This window comes from Vanellus vanellus, assembly GCF_965231255.1.
Source record: "Vanellus vanellus genome assembly, chromosome: 10".
Taxonomy (NCBI): domain Eukaryota; kingdom Metazoa; phylum Chordata; class Aves; order Charadriiformes; family Charadriidae; genus Vanellus; species Vanellus vanellus.
The window spans coordinates 121,863-146,472 of NC_138915.1; the positions used below are offsets into that span (position 1 = coordinate 121,863).

Genomic DNA, 24,610 nt, shown 5'->3' on the forward strand with positions numbered 1-24,610 from the left:
GCACCTACAGACAGACACACAGACACATGTACCTACAGAGTATAGACATACAGAGACCGGAATACATGCATGTGCACACATATGTACATTCACACGAGTACACACATATAGATACCCACACCTACACTCACCTGCGCACCCATACGTGCACAGACACACACACACGCACGCACATACACTTCCCATGCACATACATTACCATATTCACGCACACGTGCGCACATGCATAGGCACATATATACACATATACCCACATGCATAGACGCAGGCAGACATGTGCATGTGCACAAACGCTTGCACACACAACCCCCTCCCCGGCAGTGCGCAGGTGCAGTGGGCTCCCAGGGACCCCCTCACCCTGGGGACCTGTTTGGGCCAAGCGGGTGCCGTGGGGGACTCAGCACCCGTGGGACGAGAGTGCGGGTGGCCCTGGCATCCGTGTGCCCTGTCCTCGCCCAGGGGCAGGGAGCTGCTGGACGCAGGCAGGGGGCAGCAGGTTTATTGCCTGCACAGAGCAGCTGAGCACAGTGTTGCCCCAGGGGTCTCGGGGACACAGTCCTTCCCTGAGGAGTCCAATCGTGGCAGTGAGCGCAGGGCACAGCCCCGGCTCCAGTGGTCCCAGCGCAGGGTGGGCTTTCCTGGGGTGGCGTGTGGCTGTCAGCACTCATACGGCGGTGGGGCACAGCGCCCGGCCCTGCGGGGCAGAGCAGCCATGAGCACTGGGCGAGGGTCCCTGGGGCGGGGGGGGCATCCCCGGGCTGGGGGCACCCGGGGCGGGGGGCAAAGCTGGGATCTGCTGGGGCCAGGCCACGGGGGGGTGCCTAGGCTGGGGGCACTGGGGCTGGGGGACAGCAGGACTGGGGTGCCCAGGAGACCCCGGGGCTGAGGGCAGTGGGGAGTGGTGTAGAGGTGGGGGGTCCCAGGGTGGAACACTCCCAAAGCCGAGGAGGCTGGTGGGCTTGGGGTGCTTGTAGGGCCCCGTGGCTGGGGACACTGGGGTACACTGGGGGGGGTCCCAGGGCTGGAGACACTGTGGGGATGGAGATAGGCGTGGGGTTCCAGGGACGCAGGCTGGGCTGGGCAGGGGGTGCTGCGGGAGACGGGCAGGGTTCCCCGCTCACCTGCAGGCCCTGGTGATGCACTCGAGGCTGTGCCGGCAGTGGGCACCCGGGGGTCTGCTGCCCACCATCCTCCAGAAGGGTGTCATGCGGGGCAGCCGGGGGGCCGCCTGCCCCCCCGCCCCCCGGGGTTCCTGCAGCACCCAGAGGGGCGGACGGGGCAGGGAGGGGGTTCCCGAGCCCCCCAGCCCCCGGCGCCTGTCCCCCGTGCCCGGACCCACCTGGAGGGAGCTGGGGAGAAGCAAGAGGAGGGAGAGGAACAGCGCCAGGCTGGTGGCAGTGCCAGGGGGGGCAGGGAGGACCCCGCTGGCCCTGCCAGCTCGGCTGGTACCCGGCGCGACAGGGGCTGAGGCTGCCATGGTGCTGCCGACTCCAGCCGTCCGGTGCCTCTGCTGGGCACTGCTCCTCCCCGGTCATAGCCCTGCACAAATATTTGAGTGGCCCCAGGCAGCGGGACAGCCCCATGTCACCCCCACACACCCTGGCTGGGGGCTGCCAGCGCCTCTGCAGGGCATCCACGGGGCATCCACAAGGCACCCGGCGCCAGGGCATCACCGTCTGCCTCCAGCTACAGCCCCTGGCAGGGTGCCCGGGGGGCAGCTGTGCCCCACAGCTGGGTGAGCTCCACACCCGGTGCCCCCGTGCCGTGCCTGCCCCCAATTTACCCCGACGCTGCTGGGGCATGTGAGGCAGGTCATCCCCTCCCTGCCTGGTGTCACCCCAGAGGATGGGACATGAGAGGTGGCAGCGCCCGCTTGGGATGGGCAACAGGAGGGGCAGGAATGGGGACCGGTGTAGAGAGACCAAAGCCCCAGAGCGGGGTTTGGGGCAGGAGAAGGGGCTGGGAGCAGGGCACGAGGGGGCAAGGATGCGCTGTCTGGCTTGGGGGAGAGCGGGGGAGCGGTGCAGCCCCCAGCTCAGGCAGCAGCCCCACAGGCAAGACCCCTGCCAGAGCGCAGGGTGGGGGCATGTCCCCAAAGTTGGGGCTCCTGGTGGTCCCCACAGGGCAGGCGCTGAAGGGGTGCCAGGCAGTGCCCGAGGGGTTCACACAGTTGTGGGACCCGCAGGAAGAGCCACCCCTGAAGTGGCTGGGGGCCCTACACCCTCCAGCCAGCTCTGCCCTGGCAGCCCCGGCGCTGACGCAGGCACAGTGCCGGGGTCAGCCGGGGACAGCAGCTCTTTCCCTGAACTGCTGCTCCTCTGTCGCTTTGGCAGGACCTGCCCCGTCACCAGTGCAGAGGAGATCACGCTGCTGGGGCAGCCCCTCGGCGCCTGGGGCTACCCCAGGAAGGGGTCCAGCCCACCAGGCACAAAAGCCCACCGGCACAGTGCACACGAGGACACAGGGCTGGGACAGACAAACCCCAGTGCCCACCCATCTCCAGGCACCCAGCAGGGCCGAGGGGTGCCCACAGCGGGCTGAGGTGCGGGTCCCTGCCAGGGGCAGCACTGGCATCCAGCAGCGCCCAGGGCTGGGTGCGTGCCCAGCTCCCATGCCTTTCATCATCACTTCCCCGGGTGAGTCAACACCACACGCTTAATGATTGACAAGGGAAAATCTTCCCCCTGGGGTCAAGTCCCTGAGCTTCGAAAAAAGCAGGAGACGTTCCCCTCCCCACAGCCTCCCAGCTGGAGGTGGCCAGGATGTGGCCAAGGTGTGGCCAAAAGGGGGCGAGGGGCAGGAGAGGAGCTGTGCAGCTTCTCACTCTGCCAGGATGGCGGAGAAACTTTGGGGCTGGAGGGTAGGGGAAGGGATGGGGACTGGCAGCACCCCACCCCACAGCAAACGCCCACAGCAGGAAAGAAGTGCTGAAACATCCCCACGGAGCTTGGGCCAGCAAGAACAGATGGGGCTGAAGGCCAAGCGAGACGCAAGACCCGTGAGCCGAGGATGCAGAGGCAGTACGCAGCTGGCAGTGCCACCGAGCACTGGGGACAAGGATTACAGCTGCCAGCCCATGCCTCGCTGCTCAGAGAAGGGGAACTTTGCTCCAGCCTTGCAAACGCAGGGCATCGCACCCAGGAACAGGCAGGTTTGCCTGCAGACACCTTCCCAAAATAGCCCTGGCAGCCAAATAAATGCTTTGGCCACCGTGACAGACAGCCCAGGGCAACCAAGCCCATTGCCCCACCGTGGTCCCCTGGGGATGTGGGGCATCTCTTGTCACCAGCCCCACCAAGGCAGCTACCTGCAGCCACACATGGTCCCCCCTGCCCCAGGGAGGATCTGTGCTCTGGGGGAGCCTCTTCTCCTAGTTCCTGCTTGAACCAGCCAGGATTTACCCCCTGCACGCAGCAGGAGCGGCACCCACCCTCTCCAGTGCCAGCACAAGGGTGGCTGCACGGTGACAAAGTCTATGCCAGCCTGTCGGGGGGAGGGGGGGCACACCCTCTGCACCCCAGGGCCAGAGCAAGAACAGGCTAAGATGGTCTTTAGCAAAATCCATCAATTTATTTACTTACACAGTCAGCAATAAATAGAGAAAAGCCAGGCGGCAGGGGTGCTGGGAGAGGGACCGACCGCTCCAGGAACGGGGACAGGCCGGGAGTCCAGCAGAGCCCGAGCCCCGTGGGACAGCAAGGGTGCGAGAAGGCAGAGGGACACCACAACAGGGGTCCAACCCCTGGGATAGGGCGAGACCCGAGCCCTGCTAGAGGGCAAACCAAGGAGGTGAAGGACAGGGGTGGCAGAGGAAGCAGTGGGCAGAGCCCAGCGCAGGCAGCTGCCTGGCCCCCGGCACTGGGAGCAGAGCTGGCAGCTCAGGTCCCTCCGGTTTTCACAGCCCCCCAGAACAGAACTGCAGGGGAGGAGAGGGGCTTCCCCCCCTCCCCCCCCCAAGCCCAATTCCCAGCCCGGTGAGATGCCACCGCAGCTGGGACTAGACGGGATGGGGTGCATGTGAGCTGGGAAGGAGTCCCATGGGCAGGGCTGCGCCAGATGCTGATGGCACCAGCTTGGCGCCACGCACGGGGACACCTGGACTGCTCGCCGTCCCTGCCCTGGCTCCACCAGGAGACCCCCAGCTACCCCCTAAGAGCTTTGTGCTCCAGTCCAGGGACCCAGCTCTTCCCTGGGAGCATAAGGGCGAGCCCCCCCGCCCCCCAAAAACAGGCAGCAGCTGTGGGGCTGCAGGAAGGACAGATGCCACGGGGCAACTGCCCCAGCACAGGCTCCTGCCTTTAAAAACCTACAATTTACATAAAACTGCCATTGTAAAACCTTCCCGCAGAGCAGTGCCGTGCGAGGAGGGGGGGATGAACCCACCCCAGGCAGAGCAAGACAAACCCTAAAGTCCGGGTCCAGCAGGGACAGGCAGAGCCTGGGGGTGACGTGCCGGGGCAGCGGGCATTACCGGCAGGTGCAGGACTCTGCGATCATGTTCTCGTACTCTTTGTAGAGGATGCCGCCGTCACGCTCGATCATGAGGACGCTGATGGGGCTGTAGCGGTAGGGGACGCAGGAGGGCCGGGGCACGTTGGCATCCACCAGCTGATGGACAAAACTCTGCACCACGGCGTGGTTGGGCGCATGGTAGTCGTAGCGGAGCAGGCGGGGACAGGCGCCCTTGCAGTAGCGCGGGTTGTATCGGTGGGGAGCGATGATCCAGTGGTCCCAGCCCAGCTGGGCAAAGCTGACCGGGAAGGGGCGCAGGGAGCAGTCGCTTTTCTCCCCTCCCTGCTCCCGCAGGTAGCCAGGCAGGTCGTGGGCCAGCATCCCTGCGTCACGCCGGTGCCGGCGGGGCTCTGCTGCCGGAGGTGCCAGCCCAGCCTGGGTGTCATTGAGGTAGAGGAGGAGGAAGGGGTGGCTGGGGGCCACTGGGGAATCGTTGCCCCCTGCCCGGCCAGCACGCACACAGATGTGTCGCAGCGCCAGGCTCCCCACACTGCTGTTCCCTGGCACCACGTAAGAGGTGACATCCACTTCGGCCCAGCCGTGGCGGGGGTGGGCAGCAGGGCTGAGCAGCGCCCCAGGTGCCTCGCTGGTGGCCACCAGCTCCAGGGCGCAGAGGAGGCGGCCGTGGGCCAGTGGCAGGCTGGGCAGGTAGACCATGGTGGCTCGGAGGAGGTGCTCGGCCTCGGGCTGACCCTCCAGGCGGTAGGTGAGGGGCTGCATGTACCAGCGACCTGCAGAGAAGCAGCAGTCAGTGCCCCCTGGTATGGCACAGCGGGCATCACACCAGCACAGCCTTCTCCCAGGGTGCTGCCACGGCCCCGCACGGCGCGGTGGAGCCTGTGGCATCACCACCCTCAAAGCCCATAACAGCCAGGTGCTGGCAGGGTGAAGGGCAAAGAGCGGCTGGGACAATTCCCATCCCCTGCACCAACACCACTGGCCCGGCACAGGTTCAGGCAGGATGGAAAGGGGAGAGGGGCACATGGGGCCAGCAATGCCCTTGCCCACCTTATCCCTGTGGCCAGAAGAGCCTGGACCCCCTGCCAAGAGGGACCCCATGGCCAAGGGCAGCCCCGGCCAGGACACTGTAAAGAAGGGGAAGGAAGCAGGCAGACCCCTCCCAGGGCTCAAGCCCACCCCGCCGCCTCCACTAAGCCCCCGCACTGCCCTTGGTGCCCCCCTGCTCCTTACCTGCCCAGGGCTGACCCCCGTGGGAACTGGCCCGGACCAGGCGGATGGTGTTGGTGCCCAGGCTGCGACCATGGCGGGGTCGCCCTTCGTGGTCAGCAGCACGCCGGTACAGGTTCAGCATGTAGCGCAGGGGCTGCCTGCTCGCTGGTCCCGCTGGCCAGCCCCGGCTGCCGGGTGCCCGCAGTTGCAGGGCCTGCAGGAGGGGCAGGGGGGGGACAGCGGGCAGGGAGACGGGTGGCAGCAGGGACTGGTTTGCAGCCCGGGAAAGGGGCACTGCGAGGAGGAGGAGGAGGCTGGTGAAGGAATGGAGCAAAGCCATGACGGGTGTGTGGGTGGGTGAGCGGGGCGAGGTGGGGCTGGCCGGCAGCAGGGTTAGGGGGAGCCTACGGTCATGCTTCTCTCCCCGCGGAGAGTCAGAGCTGGTCCCGGGCACCAGCAAAAGGAGACCCCAGGGTGCTGCCAGCTGCTGTCAAGCCAGGACAGCCATGCCGGCTGCTTCAGCTTGGCACAGGAACAGAAAGGTGGAGGAGGGGGGCTCTGTACGCAAAAAGGGGTGCAAATTCCAGACTAAAACCCGGAGCAGGGGCAAAGCCAGCCGGCCAGGAGCCTGGCTACGGGGCCTGTAAAAGTGCCGGGGCGAGGGAGTGGGCTGGAAGGGGTGAAGGGGGTGGGTGGGGAGGACGAGCTCGCTCAGCCCACCTGCTCCCGGGCAGCCTCCTCCTGCAGGGCGGGAAGCACCGGCCCCGGCGCCCTTTTAAAGGCATGGCCCCAATCAGGGTTTAAAGGGCCAGCAGCTCCCGGGTGCCGGGGCAGGGGGGCTGGAGCCCGGCGGGGGGCTCCGCTGCGGTGGGAGCCCCTCCAGCATCCCCCCCCGCCCCCTCCGGCGGCGGGCTCGGCACCTTCGTGCCCGTTGCTGCAAGAGCCCGGGGGTCTGCGCCCACTGCCAGGCTGCCCAGTGCCTCGCTTCGCCCAGCTGAGAGGTGGGCACCGAGCCCCGGCGCCGCGGCACTGAGCCACATGGGTGGGCAGACCCACCCGGAGCCCAGCGGCGCTGAGGGCAGCCGGCTCAGCCGGTGGTACTCATGCCGCAGGCATCACCATGCCCGCAGCTTCACCGGGCTTGGGCACCCCAGCTCTGAGGTCTTTCTGCCAGCACCTGCCCGAGGCCGAGGGGTTATGAGGGTGATGCCCACCCTCTCGCTGGCACAGGTCATTTGAGGCATTGCCCTTACAGGGGACATTGCCCTCTGGCCCCGGTGCCGCGCTGTGGCTCAGCCGTACTTGCCCGAGGCAGTCCCCGTGGGTGCACCGCAGAGCGGGGTGCGGGCAGCCCATGTCCCCAGCAGAGCGCATGGTGCGGTGCCCAGCCCCATGGGACGCTGCTGCTGTCCTGCTGGGATGGACGGGGCTGGGAGGGACACACACTCTGTTTGGGAACCACTGGTGCAGGCACAGGAACATTGGGAGGAGCTGGGGGGGGTGTGGGTGCCTGCCTTGCCCTGGGCGCTGCCCACCCTTCCCGGTGCCGGCAGGGCACAGTGGTGAGGGCTGGGAGGGCCATTTGGGGGGATGCCAGGGCAGGGGGGGATGCGGTGTTTAATGGGGTGTGGGGCCACGTGACGAGCCAGGGAGCAGAGCCCTCACGCCTGGCCGGGCAGCCCTGGTTACTCATTTGGGAAAGGGCATGGGGGCAGCCGAGCCTGGTGGAGGATGGGAAAAGTCCGGGCATGGCAGGAGCCGGCCATGAGTGGGGGGGCACAGCAAGGGGGGCAGCAAGGCCACAGGGGAGAGCAGGAGAGTTGGTCCAGGCGTGGACATGTGGAGGCTGTGCGAGGGGGGCTGTGCATCGCTGCTGGGTAGGCTCCAGCACCACAAACAGCCCAGGGGGGACTGCCCCGTCCCCATGCCCGGGACCCCCCAGCACAAGGACAGGGCACATGTCCTGGGCTGCCTGCAGCCGGGCTGCGCAGGGCACAGGCAGGGTTTGGGGCAGGCACCGGTGGAGGGGGGGGCGCAGAGGAAAACTTGAGGGACCCTTCCTGCACCGGGGCTGAGCAAGGCTGGGAGTCGCTCACCAGCCCGGCACAGCAAGCCCACCCTCCTGGCCGCAGCGCTGCGCCCGCCCAGCCTGCAGGCAGCCGGGGCCGCGGGCGTTGCTGGCAGGGCAGAGCTTTCCGGGCTGGCTGCGCCGTCTGGGAAGGAGATGAGTAAGAGCCGGGGCCCCGGGCGGGAAGGGGAGGAGCGGGACACCGGGGCTCCCCTGGGAACCCGCGCCCATCTACTCCCACCGCCCCCAGCTGCCGCCCGCTGCCTCCGTCCCCTGCCTCAGTTTCCCGAAAGGGGCACAGCAGCCCCTCCTGGGCCTGGTGAGGGAAAGGCAGAGGGGAAGCACAACCATACTGCTATGCACGCCCCAGGGTGCTCGGCAGGACAGGGTGGGGGCCGGAACGGGCAGGCCAGACAGGAGCCGGCAGCGCGTGCTCGCCCGCAGGCAGCGGGGATCAGGGCGCCAGAGTGATTGCCGGGGTGGGGTGCCGCGGGGAGCCTTCTGCTGCATCACCCCACTGCCACCGGAGCAGGCACCCCCTTGCACCCATGTGAGCGCTGCCAAACTGCCAGCCACAGCGCATCGCCATGCTGGGCCGAGCTGTGGCAAGCCGAGCCGAGCCATGCCAGGCTGAGCTGTGCCGAGCTGGCCCTAATGGTGCTGGTCCCTGGTGGCACCATACTGTGCTGGGCCAAACCGGGTCGTGCTGTACTGAACCGTGCCAGGCCAGGCCATGCTGTGCCAAGCCAAACCTTGCCAGCTCTGCCTGTCCGTGTCAACCTGAGCTGAACTGCACTCAGCCAAGTGGAGCCAAACCAGGTCAGGCCCCTGCCCGTGCCATGCTGTACCAAACTGAACCATGCCAGCCCCATGTCGTACCATGCTGAGCTGAGCCAAGCCAAGCCAGTGCCAGCCTGGCTGAGTTGCACTGAACCATGCCGGGCTGAGCTGTGCTGGGCCAGCCAACCCAAGGGCCATCCCAAATTGTGCAGGGCTGAGCTGTGCTGTGCCATGCTGTGCTGAACTGTGCCAGCCCCCCATGTCATGCCATGCTGGGCTGAGCCGGACTGAGTGGAACCGTGCTGGCTTGGCCGTGCCAAGCCGAGCCAAGCAGCTCAGTGCAGGTCCCTGGGCCGAGCTGAGCTATGCCGTGCCAAGCCAAGCCGAGCTGAGTAGCGCAGAGCAATGCTGCGCCATTGTGTGTGGAGCTGTGCCATGAGCTGAGCTGAATCGTGCCGAGCCAAGCTGTGCCACAGCCAGGCTGTGCCATGCTGTGCTGTGCTGTGCTGAGCCGAGCCGTGCTGTGCCCAGTCAAACCAAGCTGAGCCATGCCAGGCTATGCCATGCCGAGCAGTGCCATGCCAAGCAGTGCCGTGCCATGCCAGGCTGTACTGTGCCATGCCAGGCTGTGCCGTGCCAACCCGTGCAGTGCCGTACCGACCCGGTCCGGTCCGTGCCGATCCGATCCGCTCGCCGCCGCCCCCCCGCGCCCCATTGGCGGCGGCGGAGCAGCCCCGGTGCCGTCCCGGCCCCGCCCCGCCGCTCAGCCCCGCGCCGCTCCGCCCGGGCGGGCGGGGGTGTCATTTCCTCGGCGGTGCGGGGCCGCGCCGGGCCGGGCGGGATGGGGCGGTAGCGGCCATGGAGCGGGCCGAGGGCCGGCCCGGCGCCCCCCCCCAGTACGTGCATGTGCAGCTGCAGGGGGGCGCGCCCTGGGGCTTCACGCTGCGCGGCGGGCTGGAGCACGGCGAGCCCCTCATCGTCTCCAAGGTAGGCGCCGCCGGGCGCGGTCCCGCGTGGGCTCCGCGGCATCCCCCCGCCGGGGGCCCCCCACCCGTGGCGGGCTGCGGGGAACGGGACGGGACGGCCGGAGCGCGGCGGCGGCGCGGGGAGCCCCGGCCGTGGGGTCGCGCGTCCCGGGGCGGCGGGGCCGGCACAGGCCGTGGCGGTCTCCCGCACCCACGTCCCCCCGCGACCCGCCGCCCCGAGCCGCGGGGCAGAGCGGGGGCCGTGGGGCCGAGGGGGCGGGGGGACAGCCCAGGCCCGGCGGCAGGAAGAAATTCCTCCGGCACATCCGTTGGGCTGGCGGCGGGGGCGGCCCCCCCACGCCCGGTCCCGTCCCGCGGAGCGTAGCCGGGGTGGGGGAGGGCCGCACCCCCTGGTGTGCCCACCCGTGGGCCCCGCGGGCACCCCCGGGATCGGGCTCTGCGGGGCCGTTGTGGGGCCACGGTGGGGGGAACCGGAGCGCGCCCCGTCCCGGCACCCCCGACACGCGTGGGCAGGGCCGTGCCCGGGACAGGGCTCTGGTGTCGGGGCGCGGGGACCGTCCGCCCGGGTCCCTCCCGCCGCCGGCAGCGGGGAGAGCGCGGGTGGGGGCCCCACGGCCGCGACGTCCCGCCGCGCAGGGGGTCACCGCTTCCCGCCGCCCCGCCGGGGCTTCGCCCTCCTGGGAAACCCGCTGGGAGCCGGGCAGCACCCGGGGGTGCCCCGTCCCCCCGCACCCCCGGCGGAGCCCGGCCGAGCCCCTGTCACCGGGCGGTCCGGCTGCCGGCGCGCCCGGTGCCACCGTCCTGCCGGGGGCCCGGTGCTGGCGGGCCGGGCTGGCCGTCCCCCCGGGGCTGCCTCCCTGCCCCGAGCCGGGCTGGCCGCCCCCCCGGGGCCCTCCACGCCCCGCGCCGGGACGCGGGCAGCGTGGTCTGGCTGGGGGAGCTGGAAAAGCGGCTCCGCTCCCTGCCCTGCGCCCCGGGGCGGCACCGCCGGCGGGCGAGAGCCGGCGCCCTGCCGGGGGGTCCGCTGCCCGCCCCCCGACTCGCTGCCGGGCGTCGGGCGGTGGGTCCGGAGGGGGCGATGGGGGCGGCAGGGGACGTTCCCCGTCGCGGCTGAGAACGAAGGGGGAAGTCCTCCCGGGCCGGGGGGTGCCGTCCCCCGCGCTCCCCCGGCCGGGCCGCCGCCGCCGCGTGTGCTCTGCAGACAAAGGGGGCTTGTTCGGCGCTCTGTGCATTCAGGGGAGGGTCCCCCGGGGCGTCCGCTCCGCCGCCGCGGCCGGCCGAGGTGTGTGCGGGGAGGGGGCAGCCCCCGCCTGCGGCACGGGGGGCCCCGGGCCCTGCGCCGGAAAGGGGAAGGGGGTCCCGTCGCTCTGCTCGGTGAGACGGTTTGGCCTCTGAGCCCGCTCCGGGCGGGATCCACTCCTGTGGCAGAGTCTTGCAGTGGGGCTGCTGTGGGCTCCGTGGGGCTGCTGAGTGTCCCCCAGCCTCCCCCCAGCATGTCGGGGGCAGGGAGGGCGGTCTGCATATGGGGCAGGGTGGGCACAGCTCGGGCACTGCCGTGGCTGTGACTTCTTCTAAGACAAGCCTGCCCTGGGGCAGGCAGATAGATATTCCTGTGAGCCAGCTGGCGCCCACCATTAGGGCCCAGAGTGAACACCAGGGGTGGTGTCAGGGAAGTGCCTGGGGCCGGCCTGGCCAGGCAGGGCAGCAGGCGCTGGGGTTTGGCTGCCAGCGCTGAGTTCACTGGTGGCGAAGGCAGAACAAGGGGCTGCTTGTGCCAGATTTAGCTCCTGGTGAGCGATGCCAGGACTGAGCAGTGTCCGTCCCGGCGCATGGGGTGGCCCAGACGCGGGTGCAGCCTCGGGGCTGGACAGGACAGACACCCGTCACTGACTCAGCCCCGTGGCTGTGGCAGACAGGACGGGGTGGGCACATGGGTGTGAAGATGCAGCCTACCCACTCTGCCAGAGCTGCCCAGTGGTGGGCAGCAGCGTGGCAGGGGTTAAACCTGGGTGCTCCAGCGAGTGCAAGAGTGCACCGTGGGACTGGGAGCCCTTGTGGGCATCTGGGACCCCCTGCCAGGAGGGCAGCCCCCCCTTTTATGGCTGACTCCCCGGTGGGAGGGCAGCCTGCCTGCAGAGGCAGGCGCATCGTGGCATTGCAATCTCCAGGTCCCTCAAAAAACGGGAGAGCTGTGGGGCGCTGGGCAGTGCCATGCCAGGCAGAGCCGTGGGGCAGTGCCGGGCCGGGCAGGAGGCCTGGCTGCCCCTGCCTGGCTCCACAGGTGCCATGTTGCCTGCAGGCAGGGAGATGCCCCCTGAGCCCTGCCCGGCAGCAGGGCTGGGAAGGGGTGCCCGGGGGCACATGCGCGGTGGCCAGCTGGCTGGGGAGCCGCAGGTGCCCCCCGGCATCGGGGCCTGGCTGCCGCCCAGGCTGGGCTTCGGAGACGGTGCTGCGGGCAGAGCTCATTTTTCTGCCAGGCCGGGAGTGGCAGGGCAGGATGAGGAGCCCATGGGCAGGGTGGGCACAGGAGCTGGCCAGGCCAGCTCTGCCCGTCACCCTGTGGGCAGCTGTAGGGTCTGCCTGGGTCAGAGTCCACATCCATGCTGAGCACGGGGACACAGGGCACCCCAGGTCCTGCCCCATATGCCTGCATGCCCCGTGCCACTGCCACCACGCAGCCCGGCAGCTGGGCTCGCTTGCCAGCCCTGCGGTGTGAGGGGCTGGGCATGGCGATCCCCAGCCGTCGGGAGCAGCAGGATGTGCAGAAATGAGCGCCAGCACCGGGCACTCTGCCTGCCCCGGGTGGGCACTGCCCATCTCAGGGCTGCCTGCGCTGCACCTACCTGCTGGGGCACAGGGGATGGGACGGGGCCCCTCCGTGCCGGCAGCACCGTGGCTCTGTGTCCTCCAAGCCGCAGCAGTACGGGTACCAGGCTTGTTTTGGCTGTGCGTGCCAGGATGGGGTAGGCGCGTGCCAGGGCCGGGCACAGCTGGGTGCTCCCCCTGCCACTGGCTCCCCTGGGTGCACACGGGGTGATGGCATCCTTCGGGCATCGAAGTAACCGCGGGTGCCTGGGCGGGGCTGACATGGGGTGGGAGCAGCGGTGGGGGGCTGGCATCCGTGCCGCACAAAGGGCCCTTGTGCTGCCCGCGCCCGCGGGGGAATCTGCTGGGACGGGACATTTTTCTTCTCCCCCCCCCAATGCCCTTTCCTTGCTCAGAAATTCATGTGACCGGGGCAGAGGGGGAGCCCAGTGCCGCAGATCACTCCACGGTGCCCAGGGTGCAGGCACCCCCTTTCCAAAGCCTCTTTCTCCCCAGCAGCGGCACACCCCCGGGGTGTTCTGGGGGGCTGTGCCCCCCCCTGACACCCCGCTCTGTCGCCCAGGTGGAGGACGGAGGCAAGGCCGCGCTGTCCCGCCAGCTGCAGCCGGGTGATGAGCTGGTGAACATCAGCGGGACGCCGCTGTATGGGTCCCGCCAGGAAGCCCTGATCCTCATCAAGGGCTCGTACCGCACCCTGAAGATGATCGTCCGCAGGTTGGCAGCAGGGGGGGAGCAGGGGGGGTGCCAAGGCCGGGGAAGCATCACCTGCCTGGGGGACTGTCGGGAGTCTGGTGGTGCCCCTGTCTCCATCCTGGAGGTGTCCTGTGCTGGGACGGGGTGGGGGGCAGCCCCACAGTGGCTACCAGCAGCCCATGGTGGGGGCGGGGGGGTTCCCCAGCCCAGTGTGCCGCCAGCAGAGCCGGGCAGTGTGGAGGGCTCGCCACCCCCTTGCTGGGTGGTATCCTGGAGCGTGGCCGCTCCTCTCCCTTCCTGCCTGCCTGCTGCCTGCCTGGGAGAGGAAGGGGAGGCAGGGCCAGGCCCTGCAGTCCGCCCCCCCTTCCCCCGGACCCACATCCACTCCCCGGCTGCATCCCGACTGACCGGCGGCACCGAGGGGCTGGGGCGGCACGGGGCACTGCCCAGGGGGCAGGGGCTGCCGTGGGGCTGTGCCGGGGCTCAGCATCACCCATGGTGAGTCTGGGGGCTCTGGGGGGGAGGAACCCCTGTGCTGACCCTGCAGCTCGTCTCTGCCACCCTCCCAACCGGTGGAGGTCGAGGCAGGGTCAGGCACTTAGGGGGTGCAGGAGGTGGCATCTGTCTACATATCTGTGTGGTGGCACTGGACATTGCTTTCGGCGTGCACTGAGGGGACTGGAGACCCTCACAGCTGCCCAGCACAGGGGGTGGGACACGGCCTGGCACAGGACCCCTCCCCGGGGACGTGATGCGGCTGGTGCTTGCTGCAGATGCCGAGGGACTAAGGAACGAGGGGGGAAGGTCAGGCTTGCGGTAGGGACACAGCTGTGGCCCCAGGGTCCCTTGGGGTGCTTGCGGAGCCAGTCCATTCCTGGCAGGGACCCTCGCCCTGCCGGGGCATTGCCCATGGGCTGCGCTGGGGCCGTGTCCTCGGTCCCCTGTCGATGCTGGCAGTGGGGACGCAGCCGGCAGGGGAGACCCGGCACAGGGGGGAACGGTGGGATCCCCCTGCCCGGGGCCGGGCAGGGCTGGACCCTCCTCGCCGCCGTCCCCCTCGGGCGGGCGCTGGCCTGGGGGGGACAGGAAGCCCCGTAGGAAGTGACTTCAGCCCCGGTTCCTCGGCCCGGCTTCCTCCCCATTCTTGTCCTCTCCCGCTGTTGCTCTTGGCAGGAGGAGCGTGCCCGTCCTCCGGCCCCATTCCTGGCACGTGGCCAAGCTTGCCGAAAGCCGCCCCGACGCCCCCGCCATGCACTGCCCTGCGGACGCCTTCAGCCTCTCCTGGCCCTCGGGCTGTGATGTCAGGTGAGACCCCCAGACCCACCTCGGGGACCGTGCAAGGTCGGACGGGACACCCTCTTGGGTCGGGGCAGGGGGGTGCAGGGTGGGTGCTCGCTCGCTTGCCCCACGCCGCTGTTGGGCATCCCCCCGCGTCCTGCCGCCGCACTGCCCTTTCCCCTGGCTGTTTACTTGCCGGCTCCCAGCAGGAAGAGGCGGTGGCTCCACCGAGCCGGCCGGGAGCTGCCGAGTCCCAGGGCCCCCCCCGCCAGATCCAGCAGGTCCCAAGTGGCTGGAGACATGCACGCCCTGCGTCCCCCGTGCCCGTTCCCCCTGCCATCGCTGGGGCAGCCTTGGTGCTGTCCCCAAACCCAGGGGTGAAGGGCGGGTTGGGGCTGTGCCCCCCTCTCTGGAGGTGTGTGTGTATGTGTGTGGGGGTTTTGGCTGCCCGGGATCTCGTGCCCATTGGAGGGGCTGGCGGGGAGCTGGGTGGGGGTGGCAGGCGCCCCTAACGCCGGTGTGGGGCCGGCCGGCAGCGAGCTGTCCCTGCAGTGGAACCCGCTGTCCCGGCACTGCAGCACCGACCGGAGCAGCTCCATCGGGAGCATGGAGAGCCTGGACCAGCCCGGCCAGGCCTACTATGAAGGGGACCCCTCGCCCGTTGACCAGGTCATGTACCACAGCAAGCGGGACTCGGCCTACAGCTCCTTCTCCGCCAGCTCCATCGCCTCCGACTGCGCCCTCTCCCTCCGCCCCGAGGAGGCCACCTCCGTCGACTCCAGCCTCCAAGGCCCCTGCAAGCCCCCCGACGGGCGCTACCTGACCACGGGGGCTGAGCCGCCCACCAACCGGCACCCCGAGGCCTGGCGGGTGCCCGTGCCCCCGCAGCCTCCCGTCAGGAGGGACAGCCTGCGGGCAGCCCCATCCGGTGGAGGGGACAGGCGCCGGGCATCGGTGTCGGCAGACATGCTGCACGCCAAGGGCCGGTGGATCTCTGACACCTTCCTCTGCCAGCGGGACGGGGAGGCGGAGGCAGCAGGCGGGAGGACGCCGGCACCGTACCCCACAAAGGACCGACTCTCTGCCGACCAGTATTACATGCTGAGCTCCCACCCAGACCAGTGCCCAGGCGAGCCGCTCCTGGGGGAGAGCGCAGAGCCTGGTGACCGGCTCTACCCAGACGGCAGTGTGCACCGAGTGCCGGATGCCACCGCAGCGGGTGACAACCTACTGCTCTCCCCACTGAAGAGCCACACGCCGCACCGGCACAGTGCTCCCGAGCAGCTGCTGGCCTCCCAGCTCCGCTCCCTCCAGGTGGGCACCGGCAGCGGGCGAGCCTCGCCGGCCCCCGACGGGCACCGCTGGACCCTTTCCCCGCTGCACCCTGAGGGCAGCCGGCCAGGGGCCGTGGGGGCTGCCCAGGACCCCCCTCTCTGCCCGGAGCCGTGCCGCCGCCTGCCACCCTGCCGCTGCTGCCCCGAGCCGCAGCGAGCCTGTGGGCAGGATGGGCCAGGGGCCAGCCCGGCACGCAGCACCGAGGGGCCGGCGGAGGAGGAGAGCCGGGCAGGGGGCCGGCGGGCTGGGGGTCCTCCCCACCGCTCCGCTCAGATGCGCCGCCGCAGCGACCGCTTTGCCACCAGCCTGCGCAACGAGATCCAGCGGCGCAAGGCCCAGCTGCAGAAGAGCCGGGGTCCTGGGGCCCCACCGCCTAGTGAGGAGCCGGTGGAGGAGGCGGATGAGCCCCCTGAAGGCAGCGTGCCGGCGGAGGGACCCCGCGCCTCGGCCGAGCGTCTCAGCCCTGCGCCGAGCGAGGATGGCAGGAACCCCGGCTGCTCAGGGGACCGGGGCATCCCCACCCCTGACCCGCTGCCAGTCCCCAAAGGACCCCCATCACCCGAGCGGGCAGTGCTGACGGGCCGGGGCCGCTGGCGCTGGTCCCCAGAGCGCAAGCTGCAGCGGCAGCGCTCGCCCAGCCCCGGTGAGCTGGAGGGCTACAGCCAGGGGACAGTGGCCCCCAGCTCCCCGGCACGGAGCGGTGACGAGGCCGTCCTCCTGCCCTTCGCTGACCGCCGCCGGTTCTTCGAGGAGAGCAGCCGGCCAGTGCCACCCCAGCACAGCAAGCCCCCGGCGGGTGATCCTGGTGCCTTCCAGCCCCCCGGCCCCGAGCGCCGCGATGCCCGTCGCCTCTCCGTGGACCAGCCATACAGCTCCCCCTCACCCGGCCGCCCTGGCCCCGCCAGCCCCTACGCTGAGTGCTGCCGGGAGCAGCCCTCCTGCTACAAGCTGCTGGGGAGGCCTGGGGAGCTGGAGTATCTGCGGGGCTTCTCCTACCCCTACGGGGGTCCCCTGCGCCTCGAGCCCTGCCGCTACTGCGGGGGGGACATGTGCCCCCCGCCGCTGCCCCGCAGCCATGCCTGCCGCTGCCACCCCCAGCCCTGGGCGCGCTGCCCTGACTGCTGCTGCCCGGCCCCCCGCCCCGGGCGGGAGGAGAGCGACGCCTGGCCCCCTCGGAGAGCTTTCACTCCGGTGAGTGAGCCTTCCCGGCACTGTGCTGGGAGGCAGCACCCTGCACCCCCAGAGCATGACCCTGGGTGGGGATGGGGGGTCCTGTGCCCACAGGGGGCCCTGCAGACCCTCTGCATGCCCCTGTGCCTGGATGGGGATGGGTCAGGGGGTGCTGGGGAGGGGGATGCTGACCCCGCTTTCACTCTCTCCTACCTGGCGCAGGAATTTCCTCTGGACGAGTGGGAACCACCGGCGATAACCAGGAAGGCCAGCCAGTCCATCAGGTGAGCCCACGCCGGGTGCCGGGCTGTGCCTGCCACTCGGCAAGGACCTCTGCCAGTGAGGTGTGGGGACCGCTGTCGCTTTGGTGATGTACAAAGTGCCTCCCTTAATGTCCTGGGCTCAGCCGCATTGTGCCCCGCGAAGTGGGGGCATGTGACACCTTGGGCAAGTAGGGCTCGGGAGTGCGAGGAGGTGCCCACGGTGGGGGTGGGTCCCCCCTTACCCATCCCCAGGGGGCTGGGGGCATCTCTGGAGGGCTGTGCCCAGCACGGGGCCACTGGGAGAGCCTGGGCTTCCCCCACCAGCGGGGCTGGGTGACTCCAAGTGGGGAAATGCTGTGACTCCAGGGGTGTGCATGAAATGCTGGGGGGGTGACTGTCTGGGGGGGATGGGTGCCCCCTTCTCTCCGCAGCGAGCTCTCCCGCTACCCACTGGGCTTCCCGAGGCTCGGCCCCTTCCGCCCCTGCTTTGAGAGTGCAGAGACGGAGTGGCCGCCCTGCTACCGGGCCACGTCCACACATGACCTCTCGTGGGATGGCGACCGCCTGGCCCGCTCCCCCGAGAGCCCCCCGGACCCCTTGCACCGCCCGCTACGGGGCAGAGCCTTCTCTGAGAGCCACCTCAACCTGGAGCCTGCCAGCCCCAGGGGCCGCGACCGGAGGGACCTGCTCCGTGCCAAGCTGGACCCCCCTGGTGTCCCGAAAAAGAAGGGCCCCCCTCCTCCCCGGCCACCTCCCCCCAACTGGGAGAAGTACAGGCAGCGTCGGACGTCCCAGCGCTTGTCAGATGGATCTGGGCACGGCTCTGCCTTCACCGCCACCCCTGTGCCGACCCGCAGCATCGCTGAGGCCGTGCGTGAGCGGTCGCAGAGCCTCACGGGGGAGCAGGGGGGCCGGTCCCGGGGGCATGCCGCTCGCCCCCCTGCCCCGCCGGGTGCCTGGCCCCGACCTGAGCCCCCCAGATCGCTCCGCAGGATGCCCGAGCCCGATGCCGGCAGCGCTGAGATTTGCAGGCAAGTGCCGCTGTGTTGTGGGGGTGGGAGTGGGGATGTGGGCGCAGCCCGGGCACCAGGTGGCTTTTGGCACCATGTGGCCCTTTGAACCCTGTGTCCGAGCATCCTAATCCACCCCTTGTGACGGGCTGTGGGGTTTTCTCGGGGTGAGGGGTGTCCCTGACCTCTTTCCCTGGGGCGGGCATGGTGCGGAGTGTCCCTGTCCTCCACGGGTGGGCAGGGGAGCTGACATGGGTGCCTCTGGGCGGGTGTCAACAGGGCGGCAGGGGCCAGGGAGGAGCGGCTGAAGGCAAAGCACCCCTGGGAGATGGAGGAGCAGCCCCAAAGGCTCGGCCGGAACCAGGAGCGGGTCTGGGCTGGCCCCCGCGGGGTGGGCGAGTGCTCCCTGCCCCTGCGTGGCAGCCCCGGCCCCGCCACCCCGGAGGCACCCAAGCCCATCCCTGGAGCAGCGGAGGAGGTGAGCTGCCAGGGGGGGCAACCCCAGCCCCGCCGCATGGACTCTGAGGAGCTGCTGTGGGACGTGGCAGGCAGGGACCACTCCCTGGCCGGCATCCTGGCCCCCTCGGCCCCCCTCGGCACCACCACCGAGGTGATGGGCGAGCTGCTGGTGGCAGGGGAGCAGCAGGCTTGGCGGGAGCGTTTCCAGCAGGACTGGCGCCTGGAGGCCCTGGCGCAGGACAGGTAGGGCTGGCAAAGCATCGGGCACCGTGCTGAGGACAGGCTGCACCCCCCTGGCCCCGGCGCTGAGCCCCTGTCCCCGCAGGCAGGGCTTCGAGCCCATCTCGCCACCCCCCGGGAGCACGGCCAGTTCCACCTCCTACCCGGCGTACTACGGCGTGGCAGTGGGCAAAGCCGAGCCGCTCGGCAAGGTGAAGGAGCTGCCGGAGGTGGTGGAGGGGAGCTCGGAGGATGAGGAGGAGGAGGTGGACCGCGAGCTGGTGGAGAAGAAGGTAAAGCGGGCACTGCTGAGGAAGATGCCCTTGGGGTTCCCCGCTGCTATCACCGGGTGCTTGCGGGGACTGGGGCATCATTGGTTGCTCGTGGGAACTAGGGACATCGCCAGATGCTCATGGAGACCAGGGACATTGCTGAGTGCTCACAGGGACCAAGGGCATTGCTGCATGCTCACAGGGGCTACTGGGACATTGCCAGATGCCTGTGAGGACCTGGGGCACTGTCAGATGCTTGTGGGGCCTGGAGTGTCACCAGATGCTCATGGGGACCGGGGGCATCACCAGGTGTTTGCGGGAACCAGGGGCATTGCCGGATGCTTGCAGGGACTGGGGCATTGCTGGTTGATCGTGGGGACCCGGGGCATCGCTGGGTGCTCACAGGGTCTGAGACATTGCCAGATGCTTGGGGGGGCGGGGAGGATTGCTGGTAGCTCATGGGAACCAGGGGCATCTCCAGATGCTTGTGGTCTGTGGGGCCCAGTGCAGTGTGGCACGCCTGCACCCGTGTGCCAGTCTTCCAGTCCCACCGGGGGGTGGCCCCAGACGCCCCTGACCCCTTCCCTCCGGCAGCTGCAGCTGATCGAGAGCCTGAGCCGCAAGCTGGCGGTGCTGCGGGAGGCGCAGCGGGGGCTGCAGGAGGACATCAGTGCCAACGGGGCACTGGGCGAGGACGTGGCTGCCCGCCTGCAAGCCCTCTGCACCCCGGGGGAGTTTGACAAGTACCGCCTCTTCGTGGGTGACCTGGACAAGGTGGTCAACCTCCTGCTCTCTCTCTCGGGGCGCCTGGCCCGGGTGGAGACCGCCCTGGACAGCCTGGGGCCGCACGCCCCCGCTGAGGACAAGGTGAGCACAGGCCGGGGGGCACCTGCGGGGCGTCGGGATGTGAGACCCCCCCACCAATGCCACCCGTCTCGCCCGCAGGTGGCCCTGCGGGAGAAGCAGCGGCTGCTGGCGGCGCAGCTGGAGGACGCCAAGGAGCTGAAGGAGCACGTGGGGCGGCGGGAGGAGGCGGTGGGCGCCATGGTGGCGCGGTATCTGCCCGCCGAGCACCTTCAGGACTACCAGCATTTCGTCAAGATGAAGTCAGCCCTCATCGCTGAGCAGCGGGAGCTGGAGGAGAAGATCAAGCTGGGCCAGGAGCAGCTCCGCTGCCTGCGTGAGAGCCTTGGCCAGGCCCCTAAGGGCTGCTAGCCCCCTGCCCAGCCTCCCCCCGAGACCCCGGCCGTGGCCCCAGCTTGCTGCCAAAGTGGATCCAGCCCCTTGGGGGCTCTCCTTGCATCCGTCCGTCTGTCCAGCCCCTGCCTTTTATTTATTTTTTCTGGTTTACTGAGCAGGGGAGGGGGTGCCAGTCCAGGCGCTGGCGGGGGGGGGGTTATGCACGGAACTGCCCTGGGCTCTGCAGCTGCCCAGCACCCTGTGGCCCAGCGGGACCTGATGGATGGATCCTGCCACCCCCCATCACGTCTTTCTGTGCCCGCAAGGGTCCCTCCACCTTGTCCTGGACACCAGTGCCTGTCCTGCAGCTTGTGCTGCACCATGTGCCTTAAACATTCCCCCATCTGCCCTGGCACATCCCCACACAGCGCCTGGAAGGGTTAAACCATCCTCATCCTCCATCATGTCTGTTTGTCCAGCTCTGTCCATCTGTCCGGTGGGAGCTGGAGGAATTTCTGCCCCCGGCATCCTCTTCCTCTCCATTGTGTCCAAAACAATGGCCTTGGCCCGTGGGTCCTTAACCCCTTCCCCTCTGCCCTGAGCCACCGTGGGGGGCCGAGGTGGGTGCTGGTGGGTGCTGTGCGCCCCTCTCAGGGGGGACGCTGGGGTGGTGCCTTGCGGGGGATGGGGTGCTGGCAGCAGTAGACTGGGGACTGCAGGCACCCTCTGCCACCAGTGCTGTGGGCACGGGGACCACCCAGCCTCCTCCAGCCTCTGCCCCAGCACTGCGGGGGATTAACAGGGGAAAAGCCATGCTAAGGACGGAATGAATGGGGCACCTGTCCCCCTCCTCTGTGCCACAGCAGCCCCAAATTGCACTTAGACCTCACCCTGGGTCATGCTGCGGCCCCCCCGCTGTCTGTCTGTCCCAATGGGATGGGCAGGTGCTTCGATGCTGCTTTTGCACAGGGGTTTCATGCAACCGGCAGCAGCTTGGGGCGAGGAAGCATTTTTGGGGATGCAGGGTGGGCCCCAGCCCCTTTGGGGGGGGAGGGCACTGCCAGGCAGCCTGGCTGCAGGCAGCACCCATGCCTGCCCCCTCGGCACCGCAGCAGCCCCCCTGCCTGGCTGCTCCCCCTGTGGCCCCCCAGCCTCTTGAACACTACACCCCACAACTCCCTGGCCCTACACTGGGACAATGCGTGGCAGGAGCGGGGTCACCCGCATGCCCCCCATCTCAGCTGCCCCCTGTCCCTGCCCAGGGACACTGTTAGGACCAAAGACTGCATCCGCTGGGGGCTGGGGGACATGATGCTCTCGGGGGGGGGGGGGGACACAACACGACGACGACTGGCAGCCCTCCCTAGCTCTGCGGGAGCGCGCCAGCGCTGGTGCCTATGCCTTGCCTTGTGCCGTTGTGCCTCTCTCACACTAAAGGAGCAGCAGCAGCTGCACAACTGCCTGCGTCGTGTCGCGTGTGGTTTGTCCCTGTGTCCTCAGCCAGTGGCACTGCGGCTAGTGGGTGCCTGCTGTGGGGGGGGTGCTCCAGCTGGGGTGAGCCAAGCCCTGGCGAGCTCTTGGGACCCAAATGTCCCCCTGGCACCTCAGGCACCCAGGGTGCAGCTGTGGGCAGGAGGTCCTCTGCACCCAATGCCACCAAGCTGGGTCTGGGCAGGGGGCAGTGCCTGGGCCCCTCCCCAGGGGCACATCGGGGGGGCACAGCGCTTGGGTGACCGTTGTGGCGTTGTACCTGGCGCTCACAGCCGCGGCATCGCTGACGGGACGTTTGGGGTGGCACCGGGGAGGGGTCGGCCCAGCGGGGGTGGCAGTGCCCGGGGGGCGGCGCGGTGCTGAGCTGGCTCGGGGTTGCCCCGGTTCACCCCAGGTGGCGCGGGTGGGCACGGCCACTGTCCCCTTGCTGGTCACATGCCCTTCCCGAGGGCCTCTGCGTGCCAGCCGGGCACCACGGAGGGAGTCCCGGCACCCCCTCCCCGTGCCCGGCCCGCGCCCGGCAGCCCCCCGGCCGTGGGCAGGGCGGGGGGAGCCGCGGTGCAAGGGCGGCGCCGGCCGCTGGGTGGCCCCCGCACACGCGTGTGAGCACACGCGCACAGCTGTGGGCGCACCAGTGCAGGGGGGTGTGAGCACACACGCGAGTGGGTGGACACCTGTGCTGGAGCGTATGCACACGCAGGTCGGCATGGAAACACGGGAGGATGCTGGCGCGTGAGCCCACGCGTGTGCGGGTGAGCACACATGCACAGGGGTGGGCGGGTGTGAACGCACGCGAGTGCACACGGGGGTAAATGCATGCACGCACGTGGGAGCGTGTAGATGAATGGCTGAAAGCACCGGGCTGCACGGGGGAATAGAGGCACACGCGTGTCAGTGCGCACAGGTGAACGCACACACAGATGTGAATGCACGCACACACGTGTCAGTACACACAGACAGGTGAATACACGTGTACATGTGTGAGTGCACAGGGATCAACATACACACAGGTGAATGCATGCACGTGTGTGAGCACACGTGCAAACACAGGTGAGTACACGCCGTGTGCGTGAGCACGTGTGCGGAGGGAGGAGCAGAGCCCCATGCCGGGGAGCACAAGCACCAGCGGCGAGTGACTGCACATGCAGGTGAACACACACATGGGTGAACGTGTCCACGTATGTGTGACATGCACATGTGAATGTACACACAAATGTGTGCACACGCAGGTGAGCAAATGCACAGGGAGGTAAGTGCACACGGGTGAATGCGTGCTCATGTGTGAGTGTGTGTACTTGTGTGTGGGCAGGCCACTTGTGCAAGCCCATGCGTACCAATAGCTGCAGGCACACGGGGAGGGGGACGCACGCAGGTGCGTGTCTGTGCCCCACGGCCCGTTCGAGAGTCATGTGCCCCACTGCTGCCAGGCAGGACCATGGAGCCAGGGCACGGGGGGCACATCCGAGCTGCTGGGCACCACGGCCCTCAGTGCCTGCGCTGGATATGGCCATGGAGTGGGGGGTCCTGGGGATCCCTGTGTGGGACCCCTGGGGAGCTGCGGGCCAGCGGGCTCGTTGTGGCATGCAGGGCCCCTGGGTCTCCCAGAGGTGCGGACAGGACCCAAACACGCTGGGGTGGCCCCTGGCCCTGCTGTCTATCTCCCCATCACTATAATCTCTCGATTTTACAGATCCCCAGTCCATCCCCTCGTATCCCGCACAACCGATCCTGAGGGACCAGGAGCTGGGGGAGGATGAAGACATGGTGCATAGCGATGCTTCAGTGTGAGCCAAGCCCCCCCGCCCCACATGGGAAATGAGGACTCCTAAAATGTGGCGGTCCAGACAGCACAGCCCCCCCCCCCCGCCTGCTTATTACAGCCCAAAGGGCAAAGACACACACAAGGTGGGGACACGGGAGCCCCAGGCCCGCTGGCCCTGGGCATGGGCCATCCGGGGGGGTGGGCAGCAGTTTGGGGGTCTGGGCCTGGCTGGCTGCCGGCATGGGGGTTCCAGGGCAGCAGCAGGTGAGGGGTGGGCACCAGGGACCACGGCACCCCACACTGCGGGGCTGGGGACCTGAGCACACCACAGGGTGGACAGCGGGACAGACCCTCTCTCCTTCCAAGTGCTGTGTCTGGGGGCACATCCCATGTGAGCACGTGTGTGTGAGCTCCGTATGCACACACCAGAGCGTGTTCCTGTACAAATACGCCTTTGGGGGGCGTTTGCATGCATGTGCACCACAGAATCACAGACGGGTTTGGGTTGGGAGGGACCTTTGAAGACCATCGAGTCCACCCCCCTGCCCTGGGCAGGGCCACCCCCCCCCAGCCCAGGTTGCTCCCAGCCCCGTCCAACCCGGCCTTGAACACCTCCAGGGATGGGGCAGCCACAGCTCCTCGGGGCACCCTGCGCCAGGGGCTCACTGCCCTCATCAAAAACCATTTTTTCCTTAAGCCCCCTTTATATATAGAAATGCCATTATAAGTTCTCCTTAGAGCCTTCTCTTCTCCAGGCTGATCCCCCCCCACCTCTCCCAGCCCATCCTCCCAGCAGAGGGGCTCCAGCCCTCCCAGCATCTCCGCGGCCTCCTCTGACCCCGCTCCAACAGCTCCGTGTCCTTCTGCTGTGGGGACCCCCCGAGCTGGAGGCAGCACTGCGGGGGCGTCTCCCCCGCGCAGAGCAGAGGGGCACAATCCCCTCCCTCGCCCTGCTGGCCACGCTGCTGGATGCTGGGGATGCAGCCCAGGACATGGTTGGTTTCTGGGCTGCCGGCATGTTGTCGACTCCTATAGCGTGTGTGCACGTGTGAGTGTGTGTACAAGTGTGTGGAGGCACCAGTGTGTGTGCTCACCCGTGCCTGTGCGTGCCCATGCATGTGTGGCCATATGCACATA

The 24,610-nt window shown here is 68.9% G+C and overlaps 2 protein-coding genes across 5 annotated transcripts; one reads left to right on the forward strand and one right to left on the reverse strand.

Moving 5' to 3' along the window:
- Positions 1-4,127: 4,127 nt before the first annotated feature.
- On the reverse strand, positions 4,128-6,235 carry BMP15 (bone morphogenetic protein 15). Its single transcript, XM_082488366.1, has 2 exons — positions 5,704-6,235; positions 4,128-5,243 (listed from the first exon to the last, which is right to left on the reverse strand). Exons 1-2 carry the CDS (start codon positions 6,020-6,022, stop codon positions 4,468-4,470), a joined length of 1,095 nt encoding a protein of 364 aa, XP_082344492.1. The 5' UTR covers positions 6,023-6,235; the 3' UTR covers positions 4,128-4,467.
- A 6,800-nt stretch (positions 6,236-13,035) lies between these two features.
- Positions 13,036-20,341, forward strand: SHROOM4 (shroom family member 4). Of its 4 annotated transcripts, none has more exons than XM_082488147.1 (9): positions 13,036-13,056; positions 14,209-14,340; positions 14,850-16,839; positions 17,041-17,102; positions 17,513-18,112; positions 18,371-18,793; positions 18,876-19,062; positions 19,636-19,908; positions 19,987-20,341. In XM_082488147.1, exons 1-9 carry the CDS (start codon positions 13,043-13,045, stop codon positions 20,254-20,256), a joined length of 3,951 nt encoding a protein of 1,316 aa, XP_082344273.1. In that variant the 5' UTR covers positions 13,036-13,042; the 3' UTR covers positions 20,257-20,341. The 4 variants fall into 4 exon arrangements, with proteins under 4 accessions (XP_082344273.1, XP_082344274.1, XP_082344275.1 ...); XM_082488148.1 differs by having other exon boundaries at positions 19,642-19,908; XM_082488149.1 differs by having other exon boundaries at positions 14,892-16,839.
- The last annotated feature ends 4,269 nt before the right edge of the window (positions 20,342-24,610 follow it).

Excerpts from the sequence above, each read along its gene's own strand:
- BMP15 (XM_082488366.1), bottom strand. The coding sequence starts at position 6,022 with ATGGCTTTGCTCCATTCCTTCACCAGCCTCCTCCTCCTCCTCGCAGTG. Across the intron at positions 5,244-5,703 it reads CGGGGGTCAGCCCTGGGCAG|GTCGCTGGTACATGCAGCCC; the intron begins GTAAGGAGCAGG and ends GCTTCTCTGCAG.
- SHROOM4 (XM_082488147.1), top strand. Across the intron at positions 18,113-18,370 it reads GGCAGCGCTGAGATTTGCAG|GGCGGCAGGGGCCAGGGAGG; the intron begins GCAAGTGCCGCT and ends GGGTGTCAACAG. Across the intron at positions 18,794-18,875 it reads GAGGCCCTGGCGCAGGACAG|GCAGGGCTTCGAGCCCATCT; the intron begins GTAGGGCTGGCA and ends CTGTCCCCGCAG.